We start from the raw sequence: 15,753 nt of genomic DNA, 5'->3' as shown, positions 1-15,753 counted from the left end.
TATATATATATATATATATAATCTACAGTGGGGACGGAAAGTATTCAGACCCCCTTACATTTATTACTCTTTCTTATATTGCAGCCATTTGCTAAAATCATTCAAGTTCATTTTTTTCCTCATTAATGTACACAGAATTGTTGACATTTTTGCAGATTTATTAAAAAAGAAAAACTGAAATATCACATGGTCCTAAGTATTCAGACCCTATGCTGTGACACTCAAATATTTAACTCAGGTGCTGTCCATTTCTTCTGATCATCCTTGAGATGATTAGGAAAGCCACACACCTGTCTATATAAGTTCTTACAGCTCACAGTGCATGTCAGAGCAAATGAGAATCATGAGGTCAAAGGAACTGCCTGAAGAGCTCAGAGACAGAATTGTGGCAAGGCACAGATCTGGCCAAGGTTACAAAAAATTTCTGCTGCACTTAAGGTTCCTAAGAGCACAGTGGCCTCCAAAATCCTTAAGTGGAAGACGTTTGGGACGACCAGAACCCTTCCTAGAGCTGGCTGTCCGGCCAAACTGAGCTATTGGGGGAGAAGAGCCTTGGTGAGAGAGGTAAAGAAGAACCCAAAGATCACTGTGGCTGAGCTCCAGAGATGCAGTCGGGAGATGGGAGAAAGTTGTAGAAAGTCAACCATCACTGCAGCCCTCCACAAGTTGGGACTTTATGGCAGAGTGGCCCGATGGAAGCCTCTCCTCAGTGCAAGACCCATGAAAATCCGCATGGAGTTTGCTAAAAAAAAAACACCTGAAGGACTCCAAGATGGTGAGAAATAAGATTCTCTGGTCTGATGAGACCAAGATAGAACTTTTTGGCCTTAATTCTAAGCGGCATGTGTGGAGAAAACCAGGCAATGCTCATCACCTGTCCAATACAGTCCCAACAGTGAAGCATCGTGGTGGCAGCATCATGCTGTGGGGGTGTTTTTCAGCTGCAGGGACAGGACGACTGGTTGCAATCGAGGGAAAGATGAATGCGGCCAAGTACAGGGATATCCTGGACGAAAACCTTCTCCAGAGTGCTCAGGACCTCAGACTGGGCTCAAGGTTTACCTTCCAACAAGACAATGACCCTAAGCACACAGCTAAAATAATGGAGTGGCTTCACAACAACTCCATGACTGTTCTTGAATGGCCCAGCCAGAGCCCTGACTTAAACCCAATTGAGCATCTCTGGAGAGACCTAAAAATGGCTGTCCACCAACGTTTACCATCCAACCTGACAGAACTGGAGAGGATCCCAAAATCCAGGTATGAAAAACTTGTTGCGTCTTTCCCAAAAAGACTCATGGCTGTATTAGATCAAAAGGGTGCTTCTACTAAATACTATGCAAAGGGTCTGAATACTTAGGACCATGTGATATTTCAGTTTTTCTTTCTTAACCACTTGACAACTGGGCACTTAAACCCCCCTCCTGCCCAGACCAGCTTTCAGCGCTCTCACGCTTTGAATGACAATTACTCAGTCATGTAATACTGTACCCAAATGAATTTTTTGTCCTTTTTTTATACAAATATAGCTTTCTTTTGGTAGTATTTGATCACCTCTGGGTTTTTTATTTTTTGCGCTATAAATGAAAAAAAAAGACGCATTTTTCTTAGTTTCTGTGATAAAATTTTGCAAAACTATTAATTTTTCTTCATAAATTTTGGCCACAATTTATACTGCTACATATCTTATAAAAATAACCCAAATTAGTGAATATTATTTGGTCCGTGTGAAAGTTAGAGAGTCTACAAGCTATGATGCAAATCATAAAAAATTGATCACACCTGATGCACTGGTGGCCTCTCATTTCTTGCGACCCGAACAAGCCAGGAAAGTACAAATACCCCCCAAATTACCCCTTTTTTAAAAGTAGACATTCCAAGGTATTTAGTAAGATGCATGGTGAGGTTTTTGATGTTGTAATTTTTTCCCACAATTCTTTGCAAAATGAAGATTTTTTTTTATTTTTTGTTGTTTTCCCCACAAAATTCTCATTGTAATAGGTTATTTCTCTCACATGGCATGTATATACCACAAATAACACCCCAAAATACATTCTGCTACTCCTCCTGAGTAATATGATACCACATGTGTGGGACTTTTTCACAGCCTGGCCACATAGAGAGGCCCAACATGCAGGAAGTCCCATCACATGGTCTAGGAGCATAAATTACACATCTAACTTGTTGACTACCTATTACACTTTTGAAGGCACTGGAGCACCAGGACAATGACACGTGACACTGATGACACTGATGCGGCACTGATGACAGATGGCACTGATGACAGATGGCACTAATATGTGGCACTGATGACAGATGGCACTAATACGTGGCACTGATGACATGTGACAGTGATGACTGATAACAGATGGCACGTGACACTGACTGGTGGCACTGATGACAGATGGCACTGATATGTGGCACTGATGACAGATGGCACTAATATGTGGCACTGATGACAGATGACAGTGGGGACAGATGGCAGTGGGGACAGATGGCAGTGGGGACAGATGGCAGTGGTGACAGATGGTACTGACAGGTACTGTGTTCACTTTTTTCCGTTCTTTTTTTTTTTTTTCTTACACTCAGGCTGCAGCGGTTCGCTCTCCCTCCTCACACGCTGTCTCTGTGTGAGGAGGGAGAGCTGGCGATGAGAGATGATCTCATATGTTTACATATGAGATCATCTCTCATTGGCACCGCCGATCGCACTGTAAACGGCCGCTGTGATTGGCCGTTTACGGCAATCTGTGACTGGCTGTGTCCAAGGGACATGGCCAGCACAGAACTTCCCCGATGCGCGCCCGCGGGAGCGCGCATCGCGGAAGTAAACAGCAGGACTTCCAGGGACGGCCTCCCGGCAGTTAGCGTCCGTGCTGCAGTCGTCTTTCGGCTATGGCGCGAAGTGGTTAATAAATCTGCAAAAATGTCAACAATTCTGTGTATTTCTGTCAATATGGGGTGCCTGGTTTTCTCCACACATACGGCTTAGAATTAAGGCCAAAAAGTTCTATCTTGGTCTCATCAGACCAAAGAATCTTATTTCTCACCATCTTGGAGTCCTTCGGGTGTTTCTTAGCAAACTCCATGCGGGCTTTCATGTGTCTTGCACTGAGGAGAGGCTTCCGTCGGGCCACTCTGCCATAAAGCCCCGACTGGTGGAGGGCTGCATTGATGGTTGACTTTCTACAACTTTCTCCCATCTCCCGACTGCATCTCTGGAGCTCAGCCACAGTGGTCTTTGGGTTCTTGTTTACCTCTCTCACCAAAGCTCTTCTCCCCCGATAGCTCAGTTTGGCCGGACGGCCAGCTCTAGGAAGGGTTCTGGTCATCCCAAACATCTTCCATTTAAGGATTATGGAGGCCACTGTGCTCTTAGGAACTTTAAGTGCAGCAGAAATTTTTTTGTAACCTTGGCCAGATCTGTGCCTTGCCACAATTCTGTCTCTGAGCTCTCTAGGCAGTTCCTTTGACCTCATGATTCTCATTTGCTCTGACATGCACTGTGAGCTGTAAGGTCTTATATAGACAGGTGTGTGGCTTTCCTAATCAGGTCCAATCAGTATAATCCAACACAGCTGGACTCAAATTTTTCTTTTTGAATAAAGCTGCAAAAATGTCAACAATTCTGTGTTTTTCTGTCAATATGGGGTGCTGTGTGTACCGTAATGAGGAAAAAAAAAAGAACTTCAATGATTTTAGCAAATGGCTGCAATATAACGAAGAGTGAAAAATTTAAGGGGGTCTGAATACTTTCCGTCTCCACTGTATATGCACAATAAAAATATAAAGCATCCCGTATGTAATAGTAGAACAGTGCAAAAAGCACAAAAAGTGTCCCAGTGTATTGCCAAAACAAAGAAAATCTTCCTATTACAGCTGAGCTTTCTCAAAGCATGATAATTCCACATCAATACGTTGCATCCTTTCCAGTGAACAAGAAAAAATGGTCCATCAGACAGAGTGGACCATTCATACATAATTGGTCAATAGCGCTTTAAATATGACATTCCACCACCCAGTGTAGTAACTGATCTCCAGGGAAGCGCCACCACCATGTCATGTGAGCAAACCAAGCACACAAGCTTTTTACCAGATGTTGTGGACCATCTAATTAAAAATGGTTAGTAGCACTTTGTATGTGTATCACTCTTTGTCAGGCAGTCAGTAACACGTGTCCTCCATCACCATCAGTACCCGCAGACGGACAAACATCTGATGCAGGCCATGGTGTAGTATTTTAAAAGCTTTTATTGTAGTATAAAAACATGCTTGCATAATGGGAATCCTGCTCACTTAGGGTATGAAAAAAAAAAACAGGCTGCTCCAGAACACCAGGCTCACGCCATTTATCAGTAATGTCATCAGGGGGATTGGCTGGGTTAAGGTTGATCTGTTTATTCTGGCTCCACTCCCTCCCCACGAGAAAGACAGACAGAAAATGGGATCTTAGATTTTTCAAATATCCTGAGGGCAATTTAATTAGAAGAATTTGCATGAAGGAAAGAATAGTCATTTTTTGGACATTATTGAGTCCAAACCAAGTAAGAGAGAGAGTCCCAAATCTATTCAGTTCCTATAGCAGGACAGGGAGTGATTAGTTGGGGAGGTGAAAAAGAAGATCAAGTTGTCAGCATAAGCTGCGACTATGTAAATATGCTTAGATGTTTAAAGGCCTGTTATTCCACCAGATGCCCTGAAGGTAAGCAAAAATGGCTCTATGGATAGTATAAATATTAGGGGAGGGACAATGGACAACCCTATCAGTTTGTTTATAGAAAAAGGTGTTGAGATGGATTTGTTGATTTTAACGGTTGCTGTTAGGTGGGGGAATAAGGCAAAAATCTATTTTGTCATCCAAGTTCCTAAGCCCCTATGTAAGATAGGGTAGCAAGAAGAAAGTCCCAGCTAACCCTATCAAAAGCTGTTTCCGCATCCGTGGAAAGGAGAATCATGAGAATATTTTTCTCTTGAGTGATATAAATGTTATTAGGTACCCGTTGCGTGTTATGCATGGTTTCTCATTCTGGAAGAAAGACAGATTGATCAGAATGAATGAGGGAGGGTATGTGCAGTAGTAATCGAGTCACCAGAATTATGGTAAAACATGTTAAGTCTACATTTAAAATGGAAATTGGCCTATAGCTAGGGCACAGTTGTGAGTCTTTGCCCTTCTTTGGGATGACCGGTATTTGTGCCTGTAAAGTGTCTCTTGGTTACGCATGGTCTTGTAGGATGGAGTTGTAAGCTGTCATGAATAGAGTAGCCAGAGTATCTTGAAATAATTTATATTAGCCCACTCTTGTCATACCTCCATAACCCAGCTTTCTATCCCGCTTGTATCTCCCCTACGTCATTCAATAGATGGTCATCTTCCAACCTTATTCGAGCATAGAAGTTTACCACACTTGATACATTTTAAACCATTTCCATCCCTATGCGAAACTCATGGTCTCCCGAACACTGAACTTTTCCGTTATCTCCAAATTAAACATTTCCTTACTCCCTGCCTCCGAAAGAAAAACGTCCTTGCCAGCAATGTCAACATTTGAGCGCATATGCAACAAACATCCACATGCCTACGGTCTCATTTTCGACTTTTATGCTCACCTACTAGACCCCACAACCCATACTTCACTTCACTATGCAACTAAATAGGAGAGAGATTTGGTGCTCCAACTAGACGTCAAAGACTGGTTGGATATATGGGAAGCCACCTCTCAAAACATAGTAGTGTTGGAGACGAACTATAAAGTCCTCATGCGCTGGTACCTTATCCGTGCCTGGATTTCCAAATACTTCAACACATACTCCCCCCACTGCTTTCGTGGCTGCACAGAGGCAGGCACCCATCACCACATCTGGTGGACATGTCCCTTGGTCAAAACATTTTGGACTGAAATTTTCCATATACTCTCCATGCTGTTTAAAGTGGTTGTACACCCTGTACAACCACTTTTACCTACAGGTAAGCCTATATTAAGGCTTACCTATAGGTGCTGGAAATATCTCCTAAACCTCCATGGTTTAGGGGATATTTACTAAAATGACGAGCGGCAATGACAATGGCGCATGCACCCTTTAGAAAGGGCACACCATGCCCTTTCTGATAGGGGTCATGCTGTGACTGGCAGCTCCCGCACACATGTTTGGGAGTGACGTCACGCGACCAGTCACAGAGCCGGAGTTCGCAGCCCCGGAATAAAGAGGGGCAAAGATGGAAGCTCCCTGCACAGCGCGGGCTTCGGTGTCAGGTAAGTGACACATAATGGGCTACTATGCCATGCATAGTAGCCCATTATGCTTTACCATTGCAGTGAAATAAAGAGGAAGTAAAACCTACCAGGGTTTACTTCCTCTTTAACAGCTCACTAGACCTGAACCCAGCAAAGGCCCTGCTCAACTAAAAACCCTTGGAAGTGACTCACCTACAATTTAAACTTCTCCTGCAGGTTACCACTGCGGCGAAACAAACGATCGCCAAGGCCTGGGAAAACTCCACATCTTAACACTATTGAGACCAAAACAGAATCACTAGAGCCATGATCTATGCCAAAATAGAAGCATTTTTTTGGGACAGAATCCCAAAATACGAACACTTGTGGCAGCCGTGGATAGATCACTTCCTCCCTTCACATTTTGACAAATCTCTATTGTCCCCATGAGCTCCATAAAAATATAACCTCAGAGCCACTCTGATATGGATCTTTAATCCCATCCTAACCCCCCCCCCTCCAGGGCCCTCCTCTCCCCCTGGCCTTCCCCCTGTATTTCTATATTTCAGTCATATTTTTTGCCTCCTGACATTTTAGACATATTTTTCTTTCTCTCTTTTATCTACCTTCTCTTTTCACCTGTCTCATCCGTTACCTACTGGTTCCCCCAATGCAGGATAACCCAATCCAAGAAAGGCGATCTGTTCTGATCCCAACTACTTCTGTTGCTCCAGGAGTCAGAACGTTAAAATATGCATAATATCCTCTCACCGCCAACCACCTCTACCCCATGGTTCACCAACTCCCTCTCTTTACTCCATATATTGTTAGTTGCCCTTTGCATACTGAGTTTCATGTTACCCCACACAGATATCCTCTCTGTGGGTTTTTTCTTCCTTAAACTCAGTGGGCATCTGCGGCATCCCTTAACCTCAGGTACCATGATACTAGGCAATTATTATGCACTTAAATGTTGTATCACTATTCTTTCTTACATATCTTTGCGGGCTGCGACCCAGCCGACTACCTTTTGCATCTTTGTCTATATGGTTCTGACTCCCTTGTCTGGGGGCTAAATTGTACCCATTCATACCACATGTACCTCTTCTTTATACCCTGTCAATAAAATATTTGAACAAGAAATTTTTTATATAAGGACAACGTGAATCCATCTGGGTGCGAGGGTTTGCTGAATTTCATATTTTTTAAGTCATGATTGAATTCATCCCTAGAAATGGGTTGCTCTGAATAGCATCCTCTGGCAGACGTGGCATACCTGAATCCCTTAAATGCTGGGAAATGGCAGAATGCATCTGAGAGGTCGATATCTGGGAACTGGAGAACACCAAGGTATATCATTTGGAATAGTAAGATTTACTTTTATTAACTGGACTGCTTGACGAAGTTCAGTGATGCAAGTCGGTGAATATCAATGTGTTTACAAATGTTTTTGCCTTCATCAAATTATTGCGAAAGACTGAGTAATAATTAGGCTGCTCTTTAATGTGTTATTAAATTATCCTGCATAAGCAGCGCACAAACTGAAACAGTGTAATCAATAAAAAGTATATTCTGGAAATGTGGTAGTTGGAGTTTTTATCACTGTGACAAAATTATCACCTAATGTGCAGATCGAAAATTCATAATGAACCAATTTTCCCTTAGCTTTCAAAGCCTCAAATATATCTTGCTTAGTTTTGTTTATGTGCAATGCGCTTGGTGGAAAAATGAATAGATCATACTTAAAAGTATTTAGCTTTTATTTCCATTTATTGTGAAAAGAGCAGTGATGTGCAATAACCTATAGCAAACAATAGTTAGGCCAGTTTCAGCACTGTATCTAGGCAGATCATTTCCTGATTTTATGGGTTACTCAAAGTTGCATGCTACTCCTTTTTTGCAGTTTGAAAGACCATATATCCTATGAAAACAGTTTACACATGTTTATATGACCCTTTTTAGCCTTTTAGAAGTATTGTTGAAACCCCATTTGTATTCTTTGCCATACTTACCTGCCTTGCTGCCATATCATTTCATTCAAGTCCTCCTTGTTACTGTAATGTGATGGGAAGCACAGGGCAGCAGACATCTAGATTAGCTTATAACTTCAGTTGCATATATTTCTGAAGCTTCTGATCATTTTTTATACGAATGGGACTGTATTTACAGATCATTGTGCCCGTGGCACTGTTGAGTGACGATGCCCTTTATTAAAGCTTCACCCATTATATCATGTCAGAAAGTAATAATGGAGGAGGAATGCAGCCTACTTTATATGGTTACGTAGTTAGTCAGTCACAGGTCCCTCTAGTTCAGCCAATAGAAAAAAATAGGCAGGCAGTACATCATGAAGGATCAATTTTCAAATATGTATACCATAGTTTGTAGACTCTATAACTTTCACACAGACTAAATAATATATACTGATTTGTTTTTGTTTTTTTACCAAAGAAATGTAGCAGAATATATTTTGGCCTACATTTATGAAGAAAGACTATTTATTTGCTAAATTTTATAACCAAAACAGAGAAAAATGTTTTGTTTTGTTTTTTCACCAAAAGAAAGCTCTGATCTGTTTCAAAAAATGCTAAAAATTGAATTTGGGTACAGTGTTATATGACTGAGTAATTGTTATTCAAAGTGTGACAGCTATGAAAGCTGCAAATTGACCTGGGCACAAAAGGGGGTAAAAGTGTCCGGTATTGAATGACCCTGATGTCTCACCTGTCCTCCAGTAAATCAAATGTAGTGCAGGTCACATTGCATTAGATTCTTTCCCAGCCAGTACACTGACGCAGGGACCCAGAAGTGACGTTTTACTCGTTGCATCCGGGTCAGCAAGAAGAAGGGGAGAAGAGCAGACGCATGTCCACTCGGCTCCCTCCTCACTCCGGGAGTGTTTGGAAGCAATCAGGCAGGCATGAAATGGCCCTGTAATCTATTTTTCATTATATCAATTCTTACTGCCTCCTTGTAATGTCCTCTATGAGCTTCTGTACCTCTCCTTTTGTCCCCACTCCTGTTTTATTTTTAAACAAGCAGTGCATGTTAGTTGCAGTCATGTGCACTGCTGTATTCACATTACAAATCCCATAGTCTATAGTGCTTAGTCAATCTCAGAAGTGGGAGAGGATTATGTGGGACCATGGAAAGTGAACATAGCCACCTTCTAACAGAAAGCTGGATCACAAGAGCAAAAAAAATGGGGTTTGAAGATATGGAGAAGGCTGAGAGCAATAGAAGTTACTTTTCTGAGTTAAGAATACATTTATTGAATACATTTTTTTTTTTTAAACCATGGTTTAATGTCACTTTAAGTAATGACAAAGTTAATGCCAAATAAACGTGCCCATAGCATAAATGGTCCATATGGGGTGTACAGGTGTGAGAATTAAAATGTTTAAAGGAAGTCCACTCTAATGCCCTGTACACGCTGTCTGATTTTCCGACAGAAAAACTGCGATCGGATTGTGTTGTCAGAAATTCCGATCGTGTGTGGGCTCCATCAGACTTTTTCCGTCAGAATTTCTGACACACAAAGTTTGAGAGCAGGCTATAAAATTTTCCAACAACAAAATCCGATCAGTTAAATTCCGATCGTGTGTACACAAATCCGACGCACAAAGTGCCACGCATGCTCAGAATAAATTAAAAGACGAAAGCTATTGGCTACTGCCCCGTTTATAGTCCCGATGTATGTGTTTTACGTCACCGCGTTCATAACAATCAGATTTTCTGACAACTTTGTGCGACCGTGCGTATGCAAGACAAGTTTGAGCCAACATCCGTCGGAAAAAATCCATGGGTTTTGTTGTCGGAATATCCGATCAATGTCCGATCGTGTGTACAGGGCATAACACTTATATTTCTCCCCTGCAATCATTAATATGAGAAGTTCAGCCTTATGTCTCAAAATGAAAGTCGCACCACAAGTCACAGCCCATTGATGTCAATGGCAGACACCATGCACACAGTGCCCATCACAGTGCACACCATGCACACAGTGCACACCATGCACACAGTGCCCATCAGTGCCATGCAGAAACAACCACGTGGTTGTACACTGTAGAAAATCTCCAGCATGTTGCATTGTAATCTATATTACAGTTTCTAACAAACATAACATACTTCTAAAGCCTGACCTCCCTGCCCTCTCTCTCCCTCAGGAGAAGCTTCTAGACAAAACAAGGCAATGAAGACAGGAGGGGATCATGTTCTGTGAAGGAGAGGAGGGGTGGGGTGGGGCTGGGCAGGTCTAGGCATGTCGTCTGTCTAAAAACGACTGACAACCTTTTCAGGAAGTAAAAGACAGCTTAGCAAATTCAGATAAAGGGAGATAGGGTTGTCGGTGAAGAACAGGAAGAAGCTAATTGTCTGGCTTCGATAAGACTTTCTAAGCTTTGCAATCAGCTAGCCAGAAAATGAATAATATTAAAGATAAAGATATTTAACATACTACTAATAGGAAAAAAATCATATTTTACTGGACTTCCACTTTAAATAAACTGATTACACTGAACAATACAATACTGGAATTCTGCTAAATACAAATAAAGTTTTTTACCAACTTTGACATATTATATACAGTATACACATATACATTTTTTTTTTCTATCATTGGTATAAAGGCTTGTTCACACCATTTTGCGGTGAAGGAACACAAAAATGTGCGTGTGTTCACACCCACCGAAACCTGTTACTGCAAAATTTTTAAAGACATGCCAGCATTATTTTTGTGTGTTGAACACACATAGTGCAGCCCATTGAAATTATGGGCTGCTTTAAAACGTAAACACACAAAAAGGCCTGCCCGCTGAGACGCACCTCCTGGTGTAAATGAGTTTTTTTTTTCATGTAAATGTTAACTTGTATTTCAGGTTCACGAGTTCTGTATGTTCTATTTTTTCTTAATAGTCTCTCTCTTATCTTGCAGCAAGAGGGCAACTTTATGCTCACATCCATTTTACTTTGTTTTTTAGGAAGAGATAGCAAAGCTTCAGCAGCTAACGAAACAACTTCATGGAGCTCATGAAAAAGTGGAACTGGTAAGCGAAATTACTGCTTCATAAAGGCAGTAATGACTGTGATGTGTGAAATGTAACAGAAAGGATGAGTGAACGTGCGGTACTAAGCTGTCAGTGCGTTTACTGAGGTATGAACAGTACAAATTTTAGGGCCCATTACAAGCTTTTCATAAGGCAAGTGTAATGGTGTATTGAAATCCTAGGCTAAGTCTATTTTGGTACTGAATATTCTTCTATCTGCTAATATTTGAAGGGGGAATAAATAAGCCATCAAAAGATTAGCTGGCCACTTTTTCCAGGGATGTGAAAATCTAGGTTCAGACGATTTATCAGGTGTTACAGAAATTTGTCTTGGCTGTTACAGTTGATAATGGCATCAATAGCGGTTTTTCTTGTGATTGTATTTGTAACAGTCAGAACTTGTGACCTCCGGAAGATTTTACCCCCTACATAATCATAATTTTTTTAAAATCAGAAAATGTCTTAATTGAAATTACATTAGATCATACAATCCAATAATGATACAATAGCAGAGTGTTCACTCTCGCCAAGTAACAGATACTACAAAACTCTGGCACAAGTTCTTACACAAAATATATCACGACTACATGAGAAAATAATGAATACCAGCAACAGGGGCGGCCCGTCCATTAAGGGCTCACAGGCACTGCCCCCTCTATCCACACCACCCCCTATATGGTTAATGGATAGATTCATGCATAGCATGAATCTATCCACGGCTGCCATGGCCACCCCCTGTTCATGCGTCCGGCCCCTTTCAGGTTTTTTTGAAGCACCTGATTAGAGCCATAGGCTCTAATAGGCTTCAAAATAGGGTGGACACCTCACACCAGGTGTGTTAGAAAAGCGAATATTCATTTGCTTTTCTAACACCGAATCGCCTCTCCGCCAACCAGGAAGCGCGGGTCTGATACCCATTTCCCGATTGGCTGAGAGGTGGAGGAAGAAAGCTGCTGGACACGCTGCCCGCCCGCTTCCTAGATAGGGTAAGTGCAGGGCTTTGATGTCCCGTCTGCCGCCGCCGCCACCACCCTTTTTACCTCCCCCCAAAAGAAGATACCACCAGCCGCCATTGACCAGCAAACATACCGTGCTCACATTTTCGTCAGAGCAACATAGAATTAAGTATAAAAAAAAACAGTAACTAGAGTAAATACGAGGGGGACCCTTATCCCTGCTCTTATAGACCAAAGACATGTCAAAAAAACTAATATTTTAGAGCAATAGTCTATCCATCACCAGCTCCACTGGAGCCAGACCAGGAGTAGCCAGGCAACTTCCCCATGGTTTCTCATATTTAAGTGGGATCCCCCTATGTTGATATATCAACTTCTAGGATTCCCAGTATACACTGTTTAGGGTCTGTAGAGATAGGGTCCTTTCACACTGGCTTGTCCGTGTACGGCTCGGAAAGCCCGTGTGAAAGAAGCCATAGTGATCTGGGAAATACTGTAACTGTTATGCCCCGTACACACGGTCGGATTTTCCGACGGAAAATGTGTGATCGGACCTTGTTGTCGGAAATTCCGACCGTGTGTGGGCTCCATCACACATTTTCCATCAGATTTTCCGACACACAAAGTTTGAGAGCAGGATATAAAATTTTCCGACAACAAAATCCGTTGTCGGAAATTCCGATCGTGTGTACACAAATCCGACGGACAAAGTGCCACGCATGCTCAGAATAAATAAAGAGATGAAAGCTATTGGCCACTGCCCCGTTTATAGTCCCGATGTACGTGTTTTACGTCACCGCGTTCAGAACGATCGGATTTTCCGACAACTTTGTGTGACCGTGTGTATGCAAGACAAGTTTGAGCCAACATCCGTTGGAAAAAATCCTAGGATTTTGTTGTCGGAATGTCCGAACAAAGTCCGACCATGTGTACGGGGCATTACAATAGTTTCCCAGTAGTGATTCAACTTCAGACACCGCCAAAGAAAGTGTATGAGGTCCCCCCTCTCTCTGCCACTTCGAGCAAAGATGCATAGGTCCATATTGTGTAACTAAAGTGGGATGTGATGTACTCTCAAGATGACATATAACTTAGACCAGGGGTCTCAAACTGGCGGCCCTCCAGCTGTTGCAAAACTACAAGTCCCATCATGCCTCTGCCTGTGGGAGTCATGCTTTTACCTGTCAGCCTTGCAATGCCTCATGGGACTTGTAGTTTTGCAACAGCTGGAGGGCTACCAGTTTGAGATTACTGACTTAGACAGTTGTTGGGCGATATTCAGAGAACACATACTGTACGTACGGATTCCAAAGCCTCTTCTCATTGTCCATTGCCCACATCTCTCTCCCATTTTTCAAATACTGAACTAGGGGGTCTCTCCAAAAATTCCCCAAGTTACACGCCATAGCATGTGGCTATAAAGCCTTTTGTGGAGCTGGACGGCTTCGATTAAAAACAGGCATTGGTGATAAATTAAGGATCTCTCCAGTTTGTTGGGCATTAACCGCATTTTGCAGTTGGTAATAGTAAAAGTGCATGGCAGATGGAATACAGTTTCGGGGCTGTAATTGGGCAAAGGTAAACTGTGCTACTTTAACTCGCAATCGCTTGGTCATGCGGCACTGTACGCGAATGAAATGATGAATCCTGACGTACTGACGGCCTATCTCAAAATGCCAGAACAGTACAAATGCCCCCCTAATGTGACCACTTTTTGGAAAGAAGACAGTCAAAGGTATTTAGTAAGAGACCAGGCAAGTTTTTTGAAGTTGTAATTTTTTGTCACAATTTTAGAAAAATAAGAAATTAAATACAATTTTGGGCTTTTTTCACATATTTTTTTATCATCAGCGCAGTACAGAGTCATCATATGACTGGTGTGGTGGCGATTAAGGATACTTTTTATTTTTTTTACAATTTTTTTACATACTTTCATCAGAGTAGTTCAGTGTCACCATAGCGATACTGTACTATTCTAGGGGGTTGATCAGGGATTTTTTTCTTTTTTTACAGTTAATGCTTATAACCGTGATGTTTACTGTTATAAGCAATAGTTAACTGTCATAAATGGCTTTTCATTCATGACAGCTTGCTTTCTGTTGACATGCTGCGATTGGCTACAGCTTATCACATGGTACAGGGTGTCATCACAGCTTCATAGCCTCTCTCTCTCTCTCTCTCTCTCTCTCTCTCTCTCTCTCTCTCTCTCTCTCTCTCTCTCTCTCTCTCTCTCTCTCTCTCTCTCTCTCTCTCTCTCTCTCGTTTCAGTTAGGGAGTGGCTACGTTTTCTTCTCCTTGTTCCCTCTGTATAAAGAAAAGTAGCCACCCTTTCTTGCTTGTCCTCAAGATGGACTATGGGATTTTCAGTATGCATAGAGCAGTGCACATGACCACAACTAGTGTACACTACTCGTCCAAACAAAGGCAAGTGAGGGGGAAAAGGAGACCAATCAAAGAACATCCCTTGAGAAAAATGCAAAAGAGGTCTGTGAGTGGTGCCTGTGCCAAGGCATGGAACCCAGAACACCACATCAATCACTGTAGTAGTGGTGACTGCTACAGTGATTCTCCGCTTCCACAATAGTCCCATAGGTATGGCATATGTATACTGCTATTGGTCCAAGCTGGACCAATGGAACTATGGAATCAAATGCATACCTGGAGTTTAGCTTTAATACATATATAGCCACAAAGTGTTTAATAATAAAGCAATGTATGCACCCAAGCACAAAATACATCTTTCATGGTAATGAGAATTTGCGTGCTGTGAAAATGAATCGCATAGCTGTATAGTTCATCTTTGCAACTTACTATATATTCACTAGAACCTTGTATGATACAACTGCAGAGTGTCACTCAAGCTCTGTATTTGTTTTCTGCCACCCATTTTTCAGTTATTATGAGCTAGGATGAATTAAATAATTGAGGTTAAAGCTGCTGTTAGTATCATTAGCTTTCTGAATTAACTTTCATTTCTTGGCAGAAGAAGAGCCATCAAGGTGATTCAGTTATGCAGTGACTGTGCCTGATTAGTTGGCTGCAGGAGCTATGAATCGTATACGGCTTTCATTGCTAATTTGAATTGTGGATGTGTTATATGTTTGGATGTCATGAAGGTGGAGGGGGAGTTGATACTCGGCAGATACTCGAGTATTGTGCTCCCTTGAGCAAGGAATAATGTGTGTAAACCAGTAATGTGCAGTAAACCTCATGTCATATGACTTCACCTGGTCACTGCATACAGAAGCATAATAGGAGGCACAGCAAAACCTGAACACACAAACCAAGCACAGTGAATGGCCATTATTTATTTAGATGCCTTGGTTAAATAGACTATAGATTATAGTTTGACTCTTCAGTTCTCCTCCTCCTTTTCGTTCTTATGTTTCACGATCTCAGGATTCTGTTTACAGCCACAGCTCATAGTATTCGAAAACTTTGTTCAACCATTCTTCCATTTTTTTCATAGGACTGAAACTATGTGAGGGAACATTGAGGTTCAGGATAACATACTTTTAGGTAAGGATGAGCTCAGGC

At 41.9% G+C, this 15,753-nt stretch overlaps 1 protein-coding gene across 1 annotated transcript in view; it reads left to right on the top strand.

Moving 5' to 3' along the window:
- Positions 1–15,753, top strand: part of SCLT1 (sodium channel and clathrin linker 1) — a 238,260-nt gene that overhangs the window by 94,067 nt on the left and 128,440 nt on the right. The window contains exon 9 of the mRNA XM_073603794.1: positions 11,195–11,260. Coding sequence (XP_073459895.1) covers positions 11,195–11,260 — 66 coding nt within the window. The remainder of the gene's footprint in view (positions 1–11,194; positions 11,261–15,753) is intronic.

The sequence above is a fragment of the Aquarana catesbeiana genome, linkage group LG01, assembly GCF_042186555.1.
Source record: "Aquarana catesbeiana isolate 2022-GZ linkage group LG01, ASM4218655v1, whole genome shotgun sequence".
NCBI classification, from domain to species: domain Eukaryota; kingdom Metazoa; phylum Chordata; class Amphibia; order Anura; family Ranidae; genus Aquarana; species Aquarana catesbeiana.
This window is presented reverse-complemented; position numbering and strand designations above follow the sequence as displayed.